General features: G+C 35.3%; 1 protein-coding gene across 1 annotated transcript in view; it reads right to left on the reverse strand.

Moving 5' to 3' along the window:
* Positions 1–21,947, reverse strand: part of Dcbld2 (discoidin, CUB and LCCL domain containing 2) — a 78,499-nt gene that overhangs the window by 23,227 nt on the left and 33,325 nt on the right. Inside the window, 4 exon segments of the mRNA XM_020178873.2 lie at positions 369–502; positions 788–860; positions 6,723–6,774; positions 16,350–16,487. Coding sequence (XP_020034462.2) covers positions 369–502; positions 788–860; positions 6,723–6,774; positions 16,350–16,487 — 397 coding nt within the window.

Consider the following 21,947-nt stretch of genomic DNA (forward strand, 5'->3'; position numbering starts at 1 on the left):
ATGCAAATTTTATTTTATATTCAAAAAATTCTAATTACCTTCTGACCATTCTGGTTTGCATGAGCTAAAAGGAACAGAGTAGTTTTAACTCCCGATCTTTAAAATAAAGTAAGGATTTGGAAACAAACTTCTAGTCTTTCATTTTTGACTTTTCCAAAAATTAAGAAAGAAGAGACAAATAACCCTTCCAAATGAATACCTTTTTGAAGTAGAACAAGCTAAAATAACACACCACTGTCTGTACTCCATAAATGGGAGTACTTCTGCATTCATGTTACTTCATGAACACAATTAAGTAACATTGTTGAGATCTAGCTAATCCCTGCTCTCCATACCAGCATGCTTTCATAAATAGCATATATACTTACACCACAGACGTGACGTTGTTAGCCAGAGAACTTTCATAGTATGGGATGCCTTTGCTAATTACAACACTGATTTGACCGCCCAACACATTTGACACTACTCCTGCATGCACACCAGCCATGCACAGTGGTGAGGACTTGAAGGGAAAAAGAAAAGTTCTTAATTTTGCTTTGATAATTTATAAGCAAGACACTTCTACTTTCTCAAGAAACCAAATGACCTGGGAAGTTTTCTCATAAACACAGATTATCAGTGCTATAACATAACAGATTTTTAGCAGAAGAAAAATAATAAAAATTAAGTATTACTAAAAGAATTCCTAAAAATAAAAAGATAAAGATATATGATAGATATGCCTCAACTCTTCTAGAGTTAAAAAAAGTTATATCACAACTTCAAAATTAGTCCATATCCAACTTACATCTCTATATCCATGAGGAATTGTTCCAGATATCTCAGCAAAAGGAAGCAGACATCCAGCTGGACAGTATTTACTGAGAAATGAAAATAAGTAAAAGGTTATATGACACTGTACTTTCTGGGGAAAAACACCCCCTCCCGATCACATATTCTTCATAATCTTATCATGCCGACAGTACCAAAACTTCTTTTCAGCCCTTACAGATTTTCTTCCATCTGGATTCACCTACACATTTACAAAACCTTCTTCATTTTCTATATACTACATTATTTTACTCCATAATGAATAGTAAACATGTTTCTATTGTAAAACCTATTTATCATATTCCATAGATTTATGTGAATGTCCATTATGTTGTCTGCCCAGTTTTGGGCTGTGCTAGACATTGGATTTACAAAGATCAACCAAACAAATATGGCCCCTGTCATCACTGAATTCACATTCCAGTAGTGGAAGAAGACCCAAATGAATAGAAAAGGCACTCTGAAGTAACTGGGAGAATTTAACTCAATATAATATATATATTGATATGTACCAGGTAGCATCCTAAGTGCTTCAGATAATCCACACAAATCCTATGTGGTAGGCACAATTATTATTCTGATTTCAGGATAAGGAATTGTAGAACGAGAAGATAGAAGATGGGCTCTAGATTCTATGCTCTTACACAGGACTCTACACAGCCTCAATTAGGGAACAGGACTTTGAGGAAGTGAGGCCTCAGAAGTGAGTTGAAGGATGTAGGTAGGAAATGTACATCAATCACTAGGAAGAGAATGGCGCTGAGGGAGGATGGCCTGGTGTGTCTCCAAGTATGGATGGCCAGTGCAGGTAGAAAGTTGTGAGCAAAAGGAAGGTTAAGGAGATGGGCAGAGATCTAACAGATCATGCAGAAGCCTTGTAGGCTATGGAAAGAAGTGTGGAATAGTATTTTTAAGAAAAACAGGAAGCCAGTAATGGATTTTGACATCTTACATGCATAATTAGATTCCTATTTTTTAAAAAGATTATTCTATCTCCTAGAAAAAAAATAGACTCTAAGGAGTCATGAGTGTAAGCTGGGACACGATAAGGAAAATAGTGCAGTAGGTCAGGACAGCTGTAATGGTTAATCTTGATAGTCAATTTGGGTGGATTGAGAAGTGCCTTCAAGATTAGTAAAACATACCTCTGAGTGTGTGTGTGAATACACTGAGTATTAACTAAGCAGGGAAACATCCATCCTAAATGTGGACAGTGCTATCCCATAGGCTGGGGCCCAGATGGAATAAAAGGTGAATAAGGAAAAAGCCAGCCAGTGCAGATATTTGCTCTCTGCCTCCTGGCCACTATGATGAGAGCTGCTCTTCTCTGCCATGGCCCTCCCAGTCATAATGGACTGAAACCTCTGAAGTCCTGAGCCAAAACGCATCCTTCTTTCCCTTTTAAGCTGTTTTTCTCAGGTATTTGTCACAGTGATGAAAAAATCTGTTTAATACAAGAGGGATGATAACAGCTTGGATGTGGATGGTGATGGATGATGGAGAGTCAGGGGAAGAGGGGGAGGCCAGTTGACCTGCTACCAAGTGACGCCAGGTTACCACTGTTGACCAGGACCTCTCAGTGTAGATGAGGGGACCCTTTCCACACAGGGAGAACCATTTTTGTAGACAAAATGAAGGTTCTTTGGGGGAATGGCAGCAAGTTGGCAGGAGGTTGTTGAGATTAGTTGTGAAATATGAGAATGATTTTTGCCAAGCAGAGGTAAATAAAGTGATTCCAGGCAATAACTCTGAGAGCTTAGAGCAGAGCTATAAATAACATGATGTACAGAGATGAGGCCCAAAAGCTATTCATGAAAGACATTTCAGACAAAGTGAAAGAAGCTGGACAACTTTTTATAATAATAAAAGAATCTCTCAACATTTAAAAAACTAGTGTATATTGATTGTACAGGAATTTCATTGTGACATTTCCACATACTAATATAATGTAATGTGATCAAATTCACTCTTTTAACTACTCTCTTTCCTTTCTCACTGCCCCATTTTTGTTTTTACAATTTTTTTTAATTTCTTTTATTCATATGTGCATACAATGTTTGGGTTATTTCTCCCCCTTTCCCTTCACCTCCCCCACCCCCTCACTTCCAGGCAGAAACTATTTTGCCCTTATCTCTAATTTTGTTGAAGAGAGAGTATAAGCAATAATAGGAAGGAACAAGGGTTTTTGCTAGTTGAGATAAGGACAGCTATACAGGGAGTTGACTCACATTGCTTTCCTGTACATGTGTGTTACCTTCTAAATTAATTCTTCTCGAACTAACCTTTTCTCTTGTTCCTGTTCCCCTTCTCCTATTGGCCTCTGTAACTTTAAAGTTTCTGCATTAGTTCCTCTGCATTGAGGACACCAAATGATACCTTGTTTTTGTTTTTGTTTTTGGGTGTCTTGCCTATTCTCATGTCTCCCTTGTGTGTTCTCGCTTTATCATGTGACCAAAGACCAATCCCCTTGCTGTGTTTTCCCTTGATCTAAAGTCCACATATGAGGGAGAACATATGATTTTTGGTCTTCTGGGCCAGGCTAACCTCGCTCAGGATGATGTTCTCCAGTTCCATCCATTTACTTGCAAATAATAAGATTTCATTCTTCTTCATGGCTGAGTAGAATTCCATTGTGTATAAACACCACATTTTCTTAATCCATTCATCAGTAGTGGGGCATCTTGGTTGTTTCCGTAACTTGGCTATTGTGAATAGTACTGTAATAAACATGGGTGTGCAGGTGCCTCTGGAATAACCTGTGTCACATTCCTTTGGGTATATTCCCAGGAGTGGGATTGCTGGATCATATGGCAGATCTATGTTTAGATTTTTAAGAAGTCTCCCAATTTTTTTCCAGAGTGGTTGTACTAGTTTGCGTTCCCACCAGCAGTGTATAAGAGTTCCTTTTTCACCACATCCTCGCCAGCAACTGTTGTTGATGGTGTTTTTGATGATGGCTATTCTAACAGGAGTGAGGTAGAATCTTAGTGTGATTTTGATTTGTATTTCCTTTATGGCTAGAGATGGTGAGCATTTTTTCATGTGTTTTTTGGCCATTTGAATTTCTTCTTTTGAGAAAGTTGTGTTTAGTTCACTTGTCATTATTGGTTCATTAATTTTGGGAGAGTTTAGTTTTTTGAGTTCCCTGTATATTCTGGTAATCAGTCCTTTGTCTGATGTGTAACTGGCAAGTATTTTCTCTCACTCTGTGAGTGGTCTCTTCAGTTTACAGATGATTTCTTTTGTTGAGCAGACACTTTTTACTTTTATGAAGTCCCCTTTGTCTATGCTTTCTATTAGTTGCTGAGCTGCTGGGGTTCTATTGAGGAAGTCTTTGCCTATACCTATTACTTTCAAAGTATTTCCTACTCTTTCGTGTACCAACTTTAGAGTTTGGGGTCTGATATTAAGGTCCTTGATCCATTTTGAGTTAATACTACTACAAAGTGATAAACATGGATCTAGTTTCAGTTTTTTGCTGACTGCTAACCAGTTTTCCCAACAGTTTTTGTTGAAGATGCTGTCTTTTCTCCATTGTATATTTTTAGCACCTTTGTCAAAAATAAGTTTATAGTTGTGTGGATTCATATCTGGGTCCTCTATTCTGTTCCACTGGACTTCATGTCTGTTTTTGTGCCATTACCATGCTGTTTTGATTGCTATTGCTTTGTAATATAATTTGAAGTTAGGTATTGTGATACCTCCAGCATTATTCTTTTTGCTGAGTACTGCCTTGGCTATTCATGGTCTCTTGTGTTTCCAAATGAACTTTAGGGTAGATTTTTTTTAATCTTTGATGAATGTCATTGGGATTTTGATGGGAACTGGATTAAACATGTAAGTTGCTTTTGGTAGTATAGCCATTTTTACTACGTTGATTCTACCAATCCATGAGCATGGGAGATTTCTCCACCTTCTATAGTCTTCCTCAATCTCCTTCTTCAGGGTTTTATAGTTTTCCTTGTAAAGGTCATTCACATCCTTTGTTAAGTTTACTCCTAGGTATTTGATTTTTTTTTTGAGGCTACTGGAACTGTTTTCATATATTCTTTCTCAGTTTGTTCATTATTAGGTATTTGAGTTTTTTTGAGGCTATTGTAAATGGAATTGTTTTCATATATTCTTTTCCAGTTTGTTTATTATTAGTGTATAGAAATGGTAATGACTTTTCTATGTTGATTTTATATCCTGCTACCTTGCTATGTCTGGTGTCTACAAGTTTTTGGGTAGAGTTTTTTGGGTCTTTAAGGAATAGGATCACATTGTCTGCAAATAGGGATATTTTGACAGTTTCTTTACCTAGTTGTATTCCTTTTATTCCTTCTTCTTGCCTAATTGCTCTAGCTAGGAATTCCAGTACTATGTTGAATAGAAGTGGAGATAGTGGGCATCCTTGTCTCATTCCTGATTTTGGAGGGAATGGTTTCAGTTTTTCAACCATAATGTTGGCTATAGGTCTGTCATATATAGCTTTTATAATGTTGAGGTACTTTCCTTCTATTCTTAGTTTTTTTAGAGATTTTTATCATGAAATGGTGTTGCATCTTATCGAAGGCTTTTTCTGCATCTATTGAGATGATCAAGTGATTTTTGTCTTTGCTTCTGTTAATGTGCTGTATTACATTTATTGATTTGTGTATGTTGAACCAGCCCTGCATTCCTGGGATGAAGCCAACTTGGTCCTGGTGAATAATCTTTTTGATGTGTTGTTGGATCGGTTTGCCATTATTTTATTAAGGATTTTTGCTTCAATTTTCATTAAAGAGATTGACCTATAGTTTTCCTTTTTGCAGGTGTCTTTGCCTGGTTTTGGGATGAGTGTAATACTGGCTTCATAAAATGTGTTAGACAGTTTTCCTTCCCTTCCTATCTTGTGGAACAGTTTGCTATTCCTGCCTTTCTTTTTACAATTCTTAAAGTTTTTTTGGAGATAAGGTCTCACTATGTAGTCCAGGCTGGTCTTGAGTTCACAATCCTCCTGCTTTAGCCTCACAAGTGGTGGGATTATAGGGGTATACCACCAAGTACAGCTCTCAAGATTTTTAAAGGAAATGATCCCATATTAATTTTGTTTTTTAATCATTATTATTTTTTTGCAGGTTATGGAGACTGAACTCAGAGGCTCACGCTTGCTAGGCAGGTGCTCTACCACTTGAGCGCCTCTGCCAACCCCTTTTGCATTAGTTATTTTTGAGATAGGGTCTCACTTTGTGCCTAGGCTGGCCTTGACAGCTGTCCTATTTGTGCTTCCCCAAGTAGCTGAGATGACAGGTGAACACCACTGCCTCCAGCCACTGGTTGAAATGGGTTCTTGTGAACTTTCTCACAGGGTTGGCTTCAAACTACAATTGTCCTGATCTACGCCTCCCAAGTGGTAAGGATAATAGGCTTGAGTCACTGCACCCAGCTAGATACACATTTTGGAAAACCAACTTGTAGTGGTGTGAAAACCACTTTGCAGAAGAAAGTGATTAAAGGACAGAAGTGGGAAATAGATGAAAGGTTAGTCCTATTCTAGGCAAGAGGCAAAGGTATAAAGCAGAGTAGAAATGCTACTTTGAGTAAGAGCACTGAGAAATTATTGCAAACCCTAAACCAACCTTTTCCCTTTTTTGAAAACAAAAATAACTTTGTACTTTTATTAGCAGTTTTGCTAGATTTAAAGAGCAAGTAGGTCTATTTTTAAGGCATTTAAGTGTTATATTTTCATTTTGGAGATGATAAATGCTACAATTAAAGCAAAATTTAAACATGCAACTAAATAGCTTTAAACAAGCTCTAATTTATTGGAGTCTTGAACAAAGATCATGTGTCATATCTTACTACTCTCTAATGTAAAAAATGAGGATGAAGAGAAACATTTAAGTGCACATGTGCACATACACACACACAAATCACAAATATGGTCCTACCTGAACTCAGGTTCCAAAAAATTGGATGCATTGTCCAAACAAGTAATTAGATCTAAAAAAATAAAAATAAAAATACTGATTCAATACACAGATTTATTACTCTTGCTAAAATACCAAGTATCAGAGAATCTCAAATTGTATTTATCTAAATTTCAAAATCTCTATGTACTAAAAACATTACAAATTTTTGTTAACCATGATTTCTCTGTCATTTGATAAGTCTTGATTTCTGGAGCTGTTTTTGCTTAATACTGTTTTCTATATTACCTCCTGAAGTTATGTATCATATATGTAGAATATACACACATAGGTAAGTAAAATTTGTATACCCTTAAAGTGGCTCATAAAACAAAATGAAAAAAATATTTCTTAGTTATTATTATAACTAAAAGTGATCCTTTGCTGTTTATGCTCAAGGTAAATAATAAAAAAAAGTAGGTGAGTTAATTCTGAGGCTACCTGCTACTCAACATCTGTCAATGGACAGGACCAACAGCATCAGCATCTTCTTCAGGGACCTTAGCAGATGCTGAACCTATCCATATAGACTTGGAGAATCTCTGGAGTGGAGGGATGGGGATCCAAAAAATCTGTCTTAACAAGATAACACCCAACTCCTGCCTTGTACCCATCTTGATTTCTTACTACTCTATCCCCCTTTTGGATTCCCCGGCACATGCTAATCTGCTTTTCCCTGAGCCTCAGCCTACCTGACAATTCTCTGAGATCTCAGCTTGACTATTGCTTCCTCACAGGAGCAGACAGAACTGGACTTCACAAGTAAAACCCCTTTAACACAGGAAGAGTTCTTAAAGCACTGAGTTTTGTTTGCCTTAATGACTGTTGTATATTATCAGAGTACCACGTGGTACGTAAGATTGATTTGTTGAACTACAGAGTCAAATAAGCCACCACTGTATAATGTCTAGTCCCTGGACAAGACGGAGGCTTTGTCCTCACCTTTATATTGCCAACAACAATTATACCATAAGGTACACAGGAGACTTTCCATGAGCATTTATTATGGAATCAGTGAAGGAATAAAAGTTTCTGATTGTTAGCAGGTTTGGTTAACCCAAAAGGAGAACTTGGAAGGAGACCCAAAGGCAATCACAAAAGTAAGTGATTTCACATATAATGCTTGGCTGAAGAGCTATGTTAATGGAGAAGGAGGGGGATGGCAATACACTAATGCAGACAGCATCTCTCCTAGTATCCTTCCTTAGCATACTGTTGGTACATAAATATGTTACGTTAACAGCCCACAATTCTAAAGAAATTTTGCATTTATAATCATAAAAGAATATGCGTCATAAAAGAATATGAGCATAAGTTTGTTGTACTAATAGGAAAGTAGTGTTCTGAGACAACTGTATGGATCAGTATGCATATACCATAGGTATTTGAATGATAAAGTTAAATCTGTGTTTTAAAGGATGCATGCCTGTATAGGGGTTCACTGACTTGAAAAAAAACAGTCAAACAAACTGACTGTCAATCTGTACAGCGTCAATGAGAATCAATTTTTCACTTTTCTGCTCCACCAAAAGAATTTCCAATGTCTAAGATTAGAAGTTCAGCTTCTAAGATTAATAGCTTGCAATGGAAAGGTACCTGTGTGGTCCAACACAGCATTCAAGCTATAAGATAACTGCCAGCTGGCCCCATTACCTTCAGATCACATTCCAGAAAGCTAGTCATTGATGAATACATTTGATCAGAACAGGGCTTTAGCTATAAGTGAAGTGCTTAAACTCTACATTATGCCATGAAAATGTGACTAGCTGACATTGCTTTCAAATTCCAGTGGGGCTCAAAAGAGCTCCTCAGAGGAAAATAAGAATTCAAAATGGATAGTTCAAAGGAAGCCAAGAAGACTGAAGACAAGATAAGAAAGCCATGAGTTTTCTTTCTGACATTTACAATTCCATGAAGGAAAATAAACAACATCAGATTAAGCAGGGATTTTAGCAGTTATGTGTCCTTCTTAAAAGATTTTCCCAAGTAAACAGCCTTCCAGAAAATTATTGTGACTACAAGGATCCCATTTAATAAGAACACAGCCTGGGCAAGATTAATATAGCTCAAAAGAAACCATGGGCCTCAGAGACTTCTGACAGCATTGTATAAGAAGTTATCATAATCACTGGAATAGAATTAAATCCTCTAGATTCTAGAAATAAACTCAAATTTATAGTCAATTGAACTTTGACAAAGGTGTTCAGACAATTCAATGGGGCAGGTGAATGGGACAGTCTTTTAAACAAATGATGCTGGGACAACATGATATTCATATGTAAAAAAAAGAAAGAAATTGGTCAACTTCCTCACAACTACATATAAAAATCAACTCAAAGTGGCTGTAAGTTTAAGAACCAAAAGACTTTGAAAACTGTAAGACTTTTAGAAGAAAATATAGGAGTGAATCTTGATATTGGATTAAGCAGTACTTTCTCAGATATGATGAAAAGCACAGGCAACCAAGTAAAAATAGATAAACTGAAGTTCATCAAACTAAAAACTTTTATGCTCCCAAGACACTAGTGAGTAGAAAGAGGGTCCACAGAATGGTTGGAAATATTTCAAATCATACATCTGGATAAAGTTCTAAAATCAAAGACCTAGAATCAATATCAAACAATATTAACATATGACATTAAAAAGACAAATATATATCCACTTGTCAAATTCATAGTGGAATATTATTTGGCCATAAAAAGGAATGAAGTACTGATATATGCTAAAACATGGATGAATTCTTAAAATATACAAAGCCAGTCACAAAAGATTGCATATTAAATTACTCATATGAAATGTCCAGAACAAGCAAATCTACAGAGACAAAAAGAATATTAGTGGTTATCTAGGACTGGAGGGAATTAAAGAGTGAGAAATGGACTGCTTCTAATTATGGTGATGAAAATGTTCTAAAATTACAGGGATTTAAAAACTCTAAATAATTGAAAATCAGTGAATTGCATACTTTGAACATGAGAACTGTATGATATGTGAATTATCTGTCAATAAATTTGTTATTAAGCTTTAAAAACACAGAAAAAGAAGTTATCATAGAAGTAATAACCACTTGCTTTAAAATATAATCCATATACATGGATGCATAAAATAAAGCTTAGCAGAAGAGCCAGGAGTTCAATTGTTCATTTGTTCATCTATTCATTCAGCAAATATTTAATATGCATGCATTGTTGTTCTAGGCATGAGAAATAAAGAACAACCAGACAAAAATCCCTGAGTACAGCGAGTATACCTCCAAGTATGTGTGGGGGTGGTAAAAAGAAAATAGTATTGGTAAGAAAAATACATAGTGTATTGGAAGGTAAAAAGTACTTGAGAAAAAAGGAGAGGAAAGAAGTTAGGAGAAGTTAGGGACTTGAAAATTTTAAGTAATAAAGTGATCAGTTTTGATCTCATTGAAAAGCTGACATTTGAGTAAAAACTCTAAAATAGTTGAGGGAGTGAGGCATGAGGTATGAGGATCTGAAAATATGTAGTGAAAAATCACAAGGACCCTGTGTGGGCACATGCCTAGCATATTTTAGGCCAGAGTGAAAAAGGAGACAAGGAGAAGTAGTAAGGCAAGTAATGAGTCCTAGGGTATTGGCATAACCAGATAGTACATTTTTAAAAAATAAGATCACACTGACCACTAAATTGAGAGAAAAATGAAGGAGGAAAAGAAAGAAACAAAGAATAGTAAGGAATTTATTACCATAATTGAGGTAAAAGTTGATGGTAACTTGAACGAGAGAGGGAGCAGTGAAGCTTTTGAGTTGTAATCAGATTCTGACAAATGTACATAAAAATCCTGAAAAGAGATCTGTATAGGACTTTTTGGTTTGGGTTTTTGCTTGTTTTGACTTCAGTAATTTTAGTCAAATACTTAAAACATACAAAAGGCTGCAGAAAATTAAGTTACTGAACAAACACTAAACGTATGGTATGTTTCACCTGGGTGCTCCAGGACAAGAGGGAAGCAGAGTGCCTCAGAGGTTCCACTGAAGCCAGCTGTCACTCTCTTTCTTGTGTGATCCATAGGAGAATTAGCATCTTGTATCCATTCTTCCTTAGCTTTAACAGTAAAAATCTAACTCAAATGGAATGTAATCAGAACTCCTACAAAAGAGCCCTCTGTCCTTTCCCATTATCTGCCTTCCACAACCCTGAGAGAAGGCAGCCTGGTAATGAGGAAGAGCATAAGAAGACACAAGACCAAAGGAAGCCAATAATCAACAATGGGATGAAAGATTTATTAGGACAGATATTTCTAAGACAGCTCCCAACTTAGCAATATTACCACCTGTCACAATTGATATACAAGTTTTTTTTTAAGTATGACTTTAAAGTTTTCCAACACATAGTAATTGCAAAAGCTGGAAAACATTATAAGTTCATGAAATATTTATTTAAACATGGACTTGTACATAATACTATGAAAATGATATTTTATATGTTAACAAATAAGTTAAAATACCATCATACTTAAGACATACAAAAATCTTTAGAAATATTTTGATTGACAACATGGGCTATTTCTGAGATTGCACAATTGTGAAACATACTTATTTAGGTTTTTTCCCCCAATTAATACTTTGCATTCTTCATTGAACTGAAACAACTCTTACTAGTATTAGTACCTATTACTTACCACAATACGACACTATGTTAGCCTCAAGGTGTAATTTTTGCACAACTAAAATCATTTAGTTTTGTGGTTTGTTTTTCTTTTCAGTATTTGCTTCCCACTTGCCACTTAAGCATATCCTTGGCCTGAAATCATTTATGTCTAAAAGAAGGAAACCTGAGTTTGTATTTATTCTAACTAAAAAAATGCATAAATTACTAAATTTCTAAATTACTATATTTATTTGCAGAAATGAGAAAACAGAAAAAAGCAAGACACTGTATACTGACAAATTACACCATTTTATTTACTCTAAAATTTCTTAGTCAACTTTCAAATGCCTGAAGGATGTATAGTCTTGCTTTAATAATTCATACCTTGTCAGCAACCTTGATGTGTGGGTATATGGACATGTCCTTTATTCAAATATTAGAGGATATGTGGTTATGCTGCTACATTCTTCTGACAATATTACTATGGAATCTAACACTAAAATGTACTTATTCTTCAGAGGTCAATTTTATTATACACCAACTATGCATATTCAATTATTTTTCTGTAAATGAAGACACATCTAATGAATATGGTAGAAATACTATGTTCACATGTATGTAAGTGGAAAAATTAGACCTATTGAAACTATTCCAGGAATGGGGGAAAGGGGATAAAAGAGAATGATGGAGAAAGTGAATTCAACTATGATATATTGTAAGAACTTTTGTAAATGCCACAATGTACCACCAGTACAATAATCAAAAAAAGGAATTTTTCCTACATTAAAAAAAGATATGAATGTAAACTGAAACTTCATTCCCATGAACTTATAAAAATAATAATCTCTGTGTTTTAAAATGTTTGCCAGATACAATAACAAAAATTTGTAACACAGCATAAAAATTACAAATAGAAACCTGGCTAACCACAGTACTGGAAATAAAACAAATTCTATAAAATTACTCTATAGTAATACAACAACCTAAGGAACTCATACTCTGTTTTCAGAACCAAAAACATTCCACATAAGGAAAAAAATAACAAGTTAAATTTGAACTCTATTAAGAAAGAGTTCTCTATTCTCCTTTCTGTTTCATTTAAAAGTTTATATACTCTGCTGTTAAGATGGAAGAAATGGAAAATATTTGCAAAAAATGTGGATAAAAAATATAGCAGTCAGAATACTTTTATACCATTGTGGTTAACTCTAAAAATTGTTTATCACAGCAACAACTTTGGCAAGTAGGGATATTTTTCAGGCTTACCTGGTTCTCAAATCTTAGGCACAAGACACACTATTTTCAAATTCTATGGTGTGTTAGGCAATGAACGAAATAGTGTTTATAAATGCCAATTAGGAAGAATGTTAATATCTACATTGGATCATTTTGTGTCACAGAAAATTTTAAACTATTATTTTCTTTCAGAAAAATAAAGGCAAAAGTAAAAGTGGTCAATACAAAATTCTGGTTCAGTGAAATCTAAGGTAATGTGATGATTCCCTCTTTTACAAAAAGAATACAGGTTTGCCACTTTCTAATCATGCTTGTACACACATACACACACAAGACCTCTTAGTTCAATCATCTCTTATCTGGTCTCTTCTAACAGCCTCTTTACTGCCCTTCCTACATCTACTTTTACTTCTGTTTGACCTACTCTTCATAGAATAAGGAAGGTTCTAAAAACAAACAAAAACATAATGCTAGTCACATCACCACTTTGCTCTACCAACTTCCATGCATTCTTAGCAAAAAGTTCCAACATTTACACTTTTTAGAAATTATTCTACTTCTAAATATTTCTAGAAATTATTCTCTGAATAATGAGACCCACTCACTCCATTTCAGGTACACTGGCCTTGTTTCCAATTCCCCTATAATTCATTCCCATCACCAGGCCCTGTACCTACTGTTCTCTCATTAGAATGTTCCTTCTTGTCTGGCTGGAATCTCCCAATTAATCCTTCACTTCTAAGCTAAAAGGACTTCCTTGGAAAAAGTGCTGCTCTTGGTCATAACTGCAACTAACTGACTATGTGTTTAATGCCTTTGTCCAAACCAGTACTGTAAACCCCACACAGGCATGATTATGTCTATCTTATTTACTGCTGTTTCTCTAGTACTAAGCATAAAGCAGAAAATAGAAGTGAATATAATTTTTAAACAGGCTTTTGCACAAAATAATGAACATTAGTCTATCTTGGATAAAACAGAGACTCTATCAACAACACATACCATATAACACATCTTTGTGGGAGTTTGCAGCAAATGAAGCAACTATCAAAGCAAGATTGTTCACACTCTTTTATTCCCAAATACTATAAATCTTCAATTAGACTGCTAAACTAGGGATATGTAGTAATGGTCCTTGAAAATATTTATGGAATTCATTGAAGCAGCTAAGTTTCCTGGGTGGAAACAAACTAAGCATGTCAACCAAAGGCAACCAGCCCCTGAATGAATGAGTCATTATAAGAAATCATGACTGAAAGGCCACCCAAGTAGTAAGAAATTCAACCAATGTTCTCTAGAATACAGAATAGCCAATTCACTTCGATGAAGTAAATGCTTGATGGATGGGACAGGAGGTGTAAAAAAATATAACTTCAAGTATCAATATATAACTTCAAGTGAAATGAGAATGTCCCAAGATGATTGTGACTTTGGAAAGTGTTAACTATCAAGAAGTTTCTAAGGTAGATATTTAAACAAAACAAAACAAAACATCTGGAGGCTAAGAATCATCTGAAACAGCAACACAACTATCTGAAATTTGCAACAGATTTTTTTTTTTTTTTTTTTGGTGGTTCTGAGCTTGAACATAGGGCTTTACACTAATTGGGCAGGTACTCTACCATTAGAGTTAACTCTTTAAGGAATCTCAATAAAGGACATTCAAGTTTCTGTGAGTAAAAAGTCTCCTGATTTAAATATCTAATGTAAGAATTTATTTATTTATTTTTGGTTTTTTTGGAGGTACTGGGGTTTGAACTCAGTGTCTTGTGTTTGCTAGGCAGGTGCTGTACCACTTGAGCCATACCTCCAGCCCTAAGAATGTATTTTAAATAAAAAAAAAGAGGATCCTTTTTTCTGGAAGCCTTCAACTCAATAAATGACAAGGTCCTCTCACTTTATCAGTCTAAGACTTTCAAGGAATAAAACTGAAAGGATGGTAATGTGTTACCACCCTACTCTGTGTTCTTTGCATTACTCATTTCTTTGATGGCTGGGGTGGGGAAAATGCATATGCTTGTTTAGTGGTGCATGGGAGCAGATACCATTATGTGTACCAACCGTGTTGTGTACCTACTGACACTATACATGTACGACTAGATTTAGTCCTCACAGCTAACCATTCATAGATAGGATCCAAGGAGGTGAAGTGACTGCTAAAAATAAGAAGGCTAGCATGTGGCAGACTCAAGTTTTCCATTGTCACCATTCTGAGATAGGATCTCACAATACAGCCCAGGCTGGCTTCAAATTTGTGATTCCCTTGCCTCAGCTTTCTGAGTGCTGGGATTATAGATGTGCACTACCACACCTAGCCAGAGGATGGTTTTCATTCCAGGACTACCTGGTATCCTTTCCACAACATCAATCTGGCTTAGTTTTCCAGGCTCTATCAAAAACATTAATTATTCAGTAAGTACAATGTTCCTAGCTCTCCTCTTTCCATAATTTCATCAAATGACTTCTCTTTCTCATTCTCTCTGGGATTTTATTAGCTTGACACTTTGTTCTATAGCTTATAAACTAAGGAAAGGCAGAGCCCTCTCCTCTATCATGTTGATAATGGAATTTTTAATGAGACGTAGTAGTGTTTTATCTTAAACCTACCACAGCAGAAAAGGAAAAGCTTGCTTTGCCCTGTTGTTCCCAATATTCAACATTCTCACACCTAGCAGACTCTGGATAATTTCTTTAGTTTTACAATATAAAGTAAAAGCTAATTTTTAACTTTAAATACTCAGTTAATTCATTGTTGAATATAAAAATAATCTATTTTTAATGACTGCTTTTATTGGATCTATTTTTTATTTGGATGTACCATAGTACTACCAACATTTTTTTTTTTTTTGAGGTACTAGGGTTTTAACTAAGAACTTCATGCTTTCTAGGCAGGTGTTCTACCACTTCAGCCATGTCACCAGTCCTTTTTTGCTTTAGTTATTTTTTGGACAGGATCTTGCATTTGCCTGGGGTTGGCCTCAGACTATGATTCTCCCACTTACCTATCTATGACATCCAGCATAGCTGGGATTATGGTCATGTGCCATTACACCTGGCATATTTATTGAGATGAGGATCTCATTAAATTTTACCTGGCAGCAACACTTCTTTAACTTTCTTATCACAGTATCCCTAATAACAGAGGGAATACAAGCCACAGCATCCAAAACACAAGGGATTTCACTTAGGTTTTGTAGTTTATTTTAGAGACCCAGACAAATTTTGGATTCTTTTATACTTAATATCTTTGCTTTTAATTTCCAACCTCTCTTCAGATCCTAAACTTTAACAATTTAGTAAATATTTCTTATTTATTTTTGTACTGTTTAGACTTCCCAGGGTACTTCTGGTGGTATGAGGGCTCTTCTTTGACAACAATAGAAATATGGTCTTTTACACATAATTGAAATGATAAACTATGATAAAACTTTAAATTGATGTGGTACATTTCAAGATTTTTAAAAAATTACTATAGTTTGTGTTCCAATCCTAAAAAAGTGAAAAATTATTATTTTCTCTAAGGAAAAGTAAGAATATGGATTTTATGTAAAAGTTAGTACAATTAATTTGTGGAATTCTGAAACCAATTTAATTTTGTCAAATTTATAAGTGCATTATTAAGTGTCCTGACTTTCTGCCTTATTCCATGTCAAATTTGCTCTATTCCAATCTCAGATAATAGGTAGCTGAAAAACAATTTTATTTTGTTGTCAGAAATTGCAAAATGTGGGATCCACTGTGTAAGATGAAAGTTACCTTGCTTATTTATAGTTGAGTAGGAAGCCAAAAATCCTCGTCCAGAAACATGGATTCCACTCATGAACAGCACTGTCATTTCGTTGCTTTTTGATTCAATTGAGTGGTTTATTTGCAACCCCAGACCACAGTATTTCCCTGGGAATGAAAGAAGCACATATCTGGTATGACTCCCATAAAGTCAATGTACATAACAGAATGAGAATAATATAACAAACTTGATATTAAATTAGCAAAAAATAAATATGTTGTTTAATAATTTAAAATCATATTATTCTGGAGAAAAAATAAATGCCAAGTAAAAACCATTTAAATGATTCAAAAGAAAAAACAATACAGGTATCATTGACCTTATGATGACTCTATTTCCTATAAAAAAATCTGTACTGTTTGAAACAATAAGAACTTTTAAAAATTAACTTAAGGCATTTCATGCATGCAGGTAGTCACAAATTATCAATCTGTAGCACATGCTTACCTCAGGACCTCCCAGATTTTTAGCCCTAGGGCACCTCTTAAAACTTCTTTTGGCCTACTCAATTTTATTTCTGAGGACTGTCAGATTTCTGTTCAACCCTATTAGGTGATCATGTCTATTTTCATGGCTTTAACATGGTCTGACAACTTACAAACTTAAACTTCTACCAACAGCCTTTCCCTTGAATTTTAAATACATTATATCTAACTACCTAATTTCTAGCCACCAGTATATAAAAGATATGTAAAAAATGCCATATGCCTTTGTGTACAGACCTAAGTACACAAAGACAAAAGAGAACAGAAAAAAGAATTAAAGACATCTACCAACAAGTAATAAAAATGCATTTCATAATGTAGTTGGTAACTTCTCTAACACATCCTCAAACAATTCTAAAAACTGTATTAAAGTGTGGCAAGATCACTTGAATAAGACCAATGCGGAATTTGAGTGACACCATTCATCATTAGGGAAATGAATATAATTACAATGATGTACCAGTAGATACACAACAGAATGACTATAATCAAAAAGACTGACACTAAGTCAAGCATTAGGGATGATGTGGAGATTATACACATATGGCAGGAATATAAAATGATAGAAATTTTTGAAACAGGCAGTTTCTAAAAGTGTTAAACATACACAGCCCAGTAATTCACTTCCAGTTATTCACCCAAGAGGAAAGAAAATATGTCCATAGAAAGACTATGCAAATAGTAATAACATTATTCATATATACAACAAAGAGAAACAATTTGATTTAATCAATGAGGTGACAGATAAACAAATCATTGACACTGGAATCCTACTCCACAATACAAAGGAACAAACTACTTATGCTCATAACAACATGGATCAATCTCAAAATCATATGATGCTTCTGGAAAAGGCAAACAAAACACGAGATGAGAGCAGATCAGTGGCTGCCTTGGACTGGGGATAAAGAGAGGAACTAACTCCAAATGGGCACTCAGGAACTTTTTGATGTGGTGTAAAATTTCCAAACCTAGATTTGCAGTGATGTTTGCACAGCTGTATACATTTACTCAAAGTTATGTGGTGTGTAAATTATACCTCAATAAAGCTTATAAAAGAAATATAAACACTGAAATAATTTTTATAGCGAGAAGTTTATTAATGAATGTCACTATTTCATGCTAAAGAAAAAAGTAATAGAGTTAGATGCAGTTAGAGCTGAGAAACATGTGGCGATTAATTCCAAATACCTCATTCAAGAGATGAAAAAAATGAAAATCATATATATAAGTGGATTGTGCTACTAGTTAGAGGTGATATCAGTCTAGAAGTATATACTTGTTATAGAATGAATGCTGTTTCCTCTCCAAATTCTTACATTGAAAACTCTAGCCCCAATGTGACAGTATATGGAAATGGAAAGTTTGGAAAGAATGAGATCATAAGGGTGGAATTCTCATGATGAGATTTTATCTTTACAAGAACCCAAAAAGTTAATTCCTCTCTTCACTCTCCCTCATGTAAAGACACAAGGGAAGATCACCAAAGATAAACAAGGAGGAAGGTCTCACCAGACACCGAATTTTTGCTGGCACTTTATTCTCAGACTTCCAGCTTCCGGAACTATGAGAAATTGTTTGATGTTTAAGCAATTCAGTCTCTGGTCTTTTTGTTATAATAGCACAATCTGAGAAAATTCTCTATCATGTCCCATGCTTTTTTCCTTGCACATTCCACTCACTTACCAGCAATGAAGTTGGTGATGGTTCCCAACGGTAGTACTCAAGAACTCCAGGGCCACAGTGGTCCACTTGCTCCCTCCTTTCCACAGCACCAACAACCTTTTTGCATTTTCCCTCATCATGCCATCAATAGTTCCATCTTTAACTATGTTAGTAAGTATTTCACCTTGTCTTTGGTATAAACTACTGAAGCATATTACAACACTACCTTTGTCCTTAACTGTATTATTGTTAAATCTATGCCACCTTTACTCTAGCTATTTGTAAAGACTGGCCTTATTCTATCCAGTCTGCTCTAAAGCCATTTCTAATTGGGTCAATATTTCTAAGATTACACATAAGAAGAACTGTGAAATTAAGCTGGAAGTTTTTTTGGATTTATTTATTTTTATTATTGCTGTATTTGGGATACACTGTGACATTTACAAAAGTTCTTACAATATATCATAGTTGAATTCACCCCCTCCATCATTTTTTTTTATCGTTGTGTTGGGTGGGGGTACACTGTAGCATTTATAAAAGTTCTTACAATGTATCAAATACATCATACTTGAACTCACCTCCTCCACAGGATCTCCTTTTATCCCCCACACACACCCCCATTCCTGGAATAGTTTCACAGGTATCATTTTTGCATTTACATACATGTATACACAGTTTTTGTACCTTATTCATCCTCTTATCCCTTTTCCCCACCAGATCCCACATCCAACTGGTACCATTCTCCCTCCCTGGGTAGGACCTGTTCTGCCCTCCTGTTCTCCAATTTTGTAGAAGAAAAAGGAAGGAAAAAAATGGCATTTTTGCTTATTTGTGATAAAGGCAGCTACACAGGAGTTTCCTTGTGATATTTCCCTTACCTATGTATCATAACCCCAATTAGTGTATCTCCTCTATATTTATTCATTCTACCTTAGTCCATTTCTTATAGTGGCTTCACCCTCTTTACGAATTCTGTATTCTTTCTTGTATAGGGAGTATATCATCCATATTCATCCTTTTAGTTTCCTTCTTTTACGTTACCCCTCTCATATGTGACCTCTCCTTAGTGCAATCAGTTTTTCATAATATTGCTGTATTTGTATTAGGTCTATACTCCAAATATGAGAGAAAACATGCAGATATTGGCCTGAGTCTGGCTAATTTCACTTAAGATGATGTTCTCCAGCTACATCCATTTACCTGCAAATGACAAAATTTCATCCTTCTTTGTGGCTGAGTAAAATTCCAGTGTATATAAATACCACATTTTCTTAATTCATTCATCAGTAATGGGACATCTTGGCTATTTCCATAGTTTAGCTATTGTGAATATTGCTGCAAACATGGGTATACAGGTACCTTTGTTTAAGCTGACTCACATTCCTCGGGTACATCCATAGGAGTGGTATTGTTGCATCCATAGGAGTGGTATTGTTGGATCATAGGGAGTTCTATTTTTGTTTTTTGAGGAGCCTCCATACTGTTTTCCATAGTGATTATACTAATTTACATTCCCACCAGCAGTGTGTGAGGGTTCCTTTTTCCCCACATCCTTGCCAACATTTGTTGTTGTTTCTGTTCTTGATGATAGCTATTCTAACAAGAGTGAGGTGGAATCTTAATGAGGTTTTGATTTGAGTTTCCCATATGGCCAGGGATAGTGAGCATTTTTCAGTCATTTGGACTTCTTCCCTTGAAAAGGCTCTGTTCAGTCCTTTTGCCCATTTCTTCACTGGGACATTGATTTTTTCGGGAGTTTAGTTTTTGGGCTCCCTGTGTATTCTGGTTATCAGTCCCTTGTCTGATATATAGCTGGAAAAGATTTTCTCCCATTCTATAGGCAGCCTCTTCAATTTAGAAACCACGTCTTTTGCTGTACAGAAGCTTTTTACTTTCATACAGTCCCATTTGTCAATCCTTTCTCTTAGTTGCAGAGCCATTTGAGTTCTACTGAGGAAGTCATTGCCTCTAATATATTCCCTGCTCTTTCCTGAACCAGCTTCAGGTCTTATATTAAGGCCCTTAATCCACTTTGAGTTGATACTTGTAAATGGTGACAAACATAGATCAAGTTTCAGTTTTCTGCAGGAAGATACCCAGTTTTCCCAGCAATATTTGTTGAAGAGGCTGTCTTTTCTCCTTCGCTAGGCATAGTTGCATGGATTCATATCTGGGTCTTCTAAGCTGTTCCATTGGCCCTCATATCTGTTTTTGTGCCATTACTATGCTGTTTTTATTGCTGTGGCTTTGTAGTACAGTTTGTAGTCAGGTATTGTAATACCTCTAGTGTTGCTCTTTTTGCTCAGTGTTGCTTTGGTTATTTGCAGTATTTTGTGCATCTAAATGAACTTTAGAGTTGATTTTTCAATCTTTGTGATGAATGTCATTGGGATTTTGATGGGAATTGCATTGAACATGTACATTGCTTTTGGTAGTATAGCCATTTCCCTATGTTGATTCTACCAATCCATGAGCATGGGAGATCTCTCTACCTTCTGTAGTCTTCCTCAATCTCTTTCTTCAGGGGTTTATAGTTTTCCTTGTAGAGATCATTCGCCTCCTTTATTAAGTTTACTCCTAGGTATTTGATGTTTTTTGAGGCTATTGTAAATGGAAATGTTCTGTCCATGATGTTCTTCTTCACCATGGCCCTGAAACAATGGAGCCAGCTGAAGATGGACTGAAACCTCTGATTCTGTGACCCAAGGTAAATCTTTCCTCCTTTTATATTATCTCTTTCAGGTATCTGTTACAACAGTGAAAAACTGACTAGCACAGTTACATTATGTAAATATTTACATAAGCCACTGAACTCTTCTAAAAGTGAATAGTTTCACCTAGCATCCTCAGCACTGGCTGGTTTCGTCATATAAGGATCTAAGTGCATCTGACTTTATTATAAAACTTCATAAGGTGTTCAATACAAATTTAGATACTTTTAAGCACAAATGAAAAAAGATATTTTAAAAATACCATTATGCCATGAAAAGGTTTCTTTACTTTATAAAAATTATGTCAAAAATACTGACACAGAGAATTCCAAGATACAAGACTTACAAATAAAAAGTGCTATAAGAAAATGAAGAAATACCATGATAAAAATACATTAATATCTAAGGAGTTAAATTTTTCTAATCTCAATGGGGAAAGAATCATAAAAGTACTGCTATTAGCACTCTAGTTTCATCTCATATTATTTATTTGCTGTTATCTTGTTCTATGAAATCTGAGTAGACTGAACCTGTGGTGGAAACAAAACTCTTTCTTTTGGGGTGGGACTGGGATTTGAACTCAGGGCTTCATGCTTATAAAGCAGGCACTCTACTGCTTGAGTCACATCTCCAGCCCAAAACAAAAAAAAATTTTTTTTTTTTTTTTGCAGTACTGGGGTTTGAACTCAGGGCCTTCTGCTTGCTA

This window comes from Castor canadensis, chromosome 5 (genome assembly GCF_047511655.1).
Source record: "Castor canadensis chromosome 5, mCasCan1.hap1v2, whole genome shotgun sequence".
Lineage (NCBI taxonomy): Eukaryota > Metazoa > Chordata > Mammalia > Rodentia > Castoridae > Castor > Castor canadensis.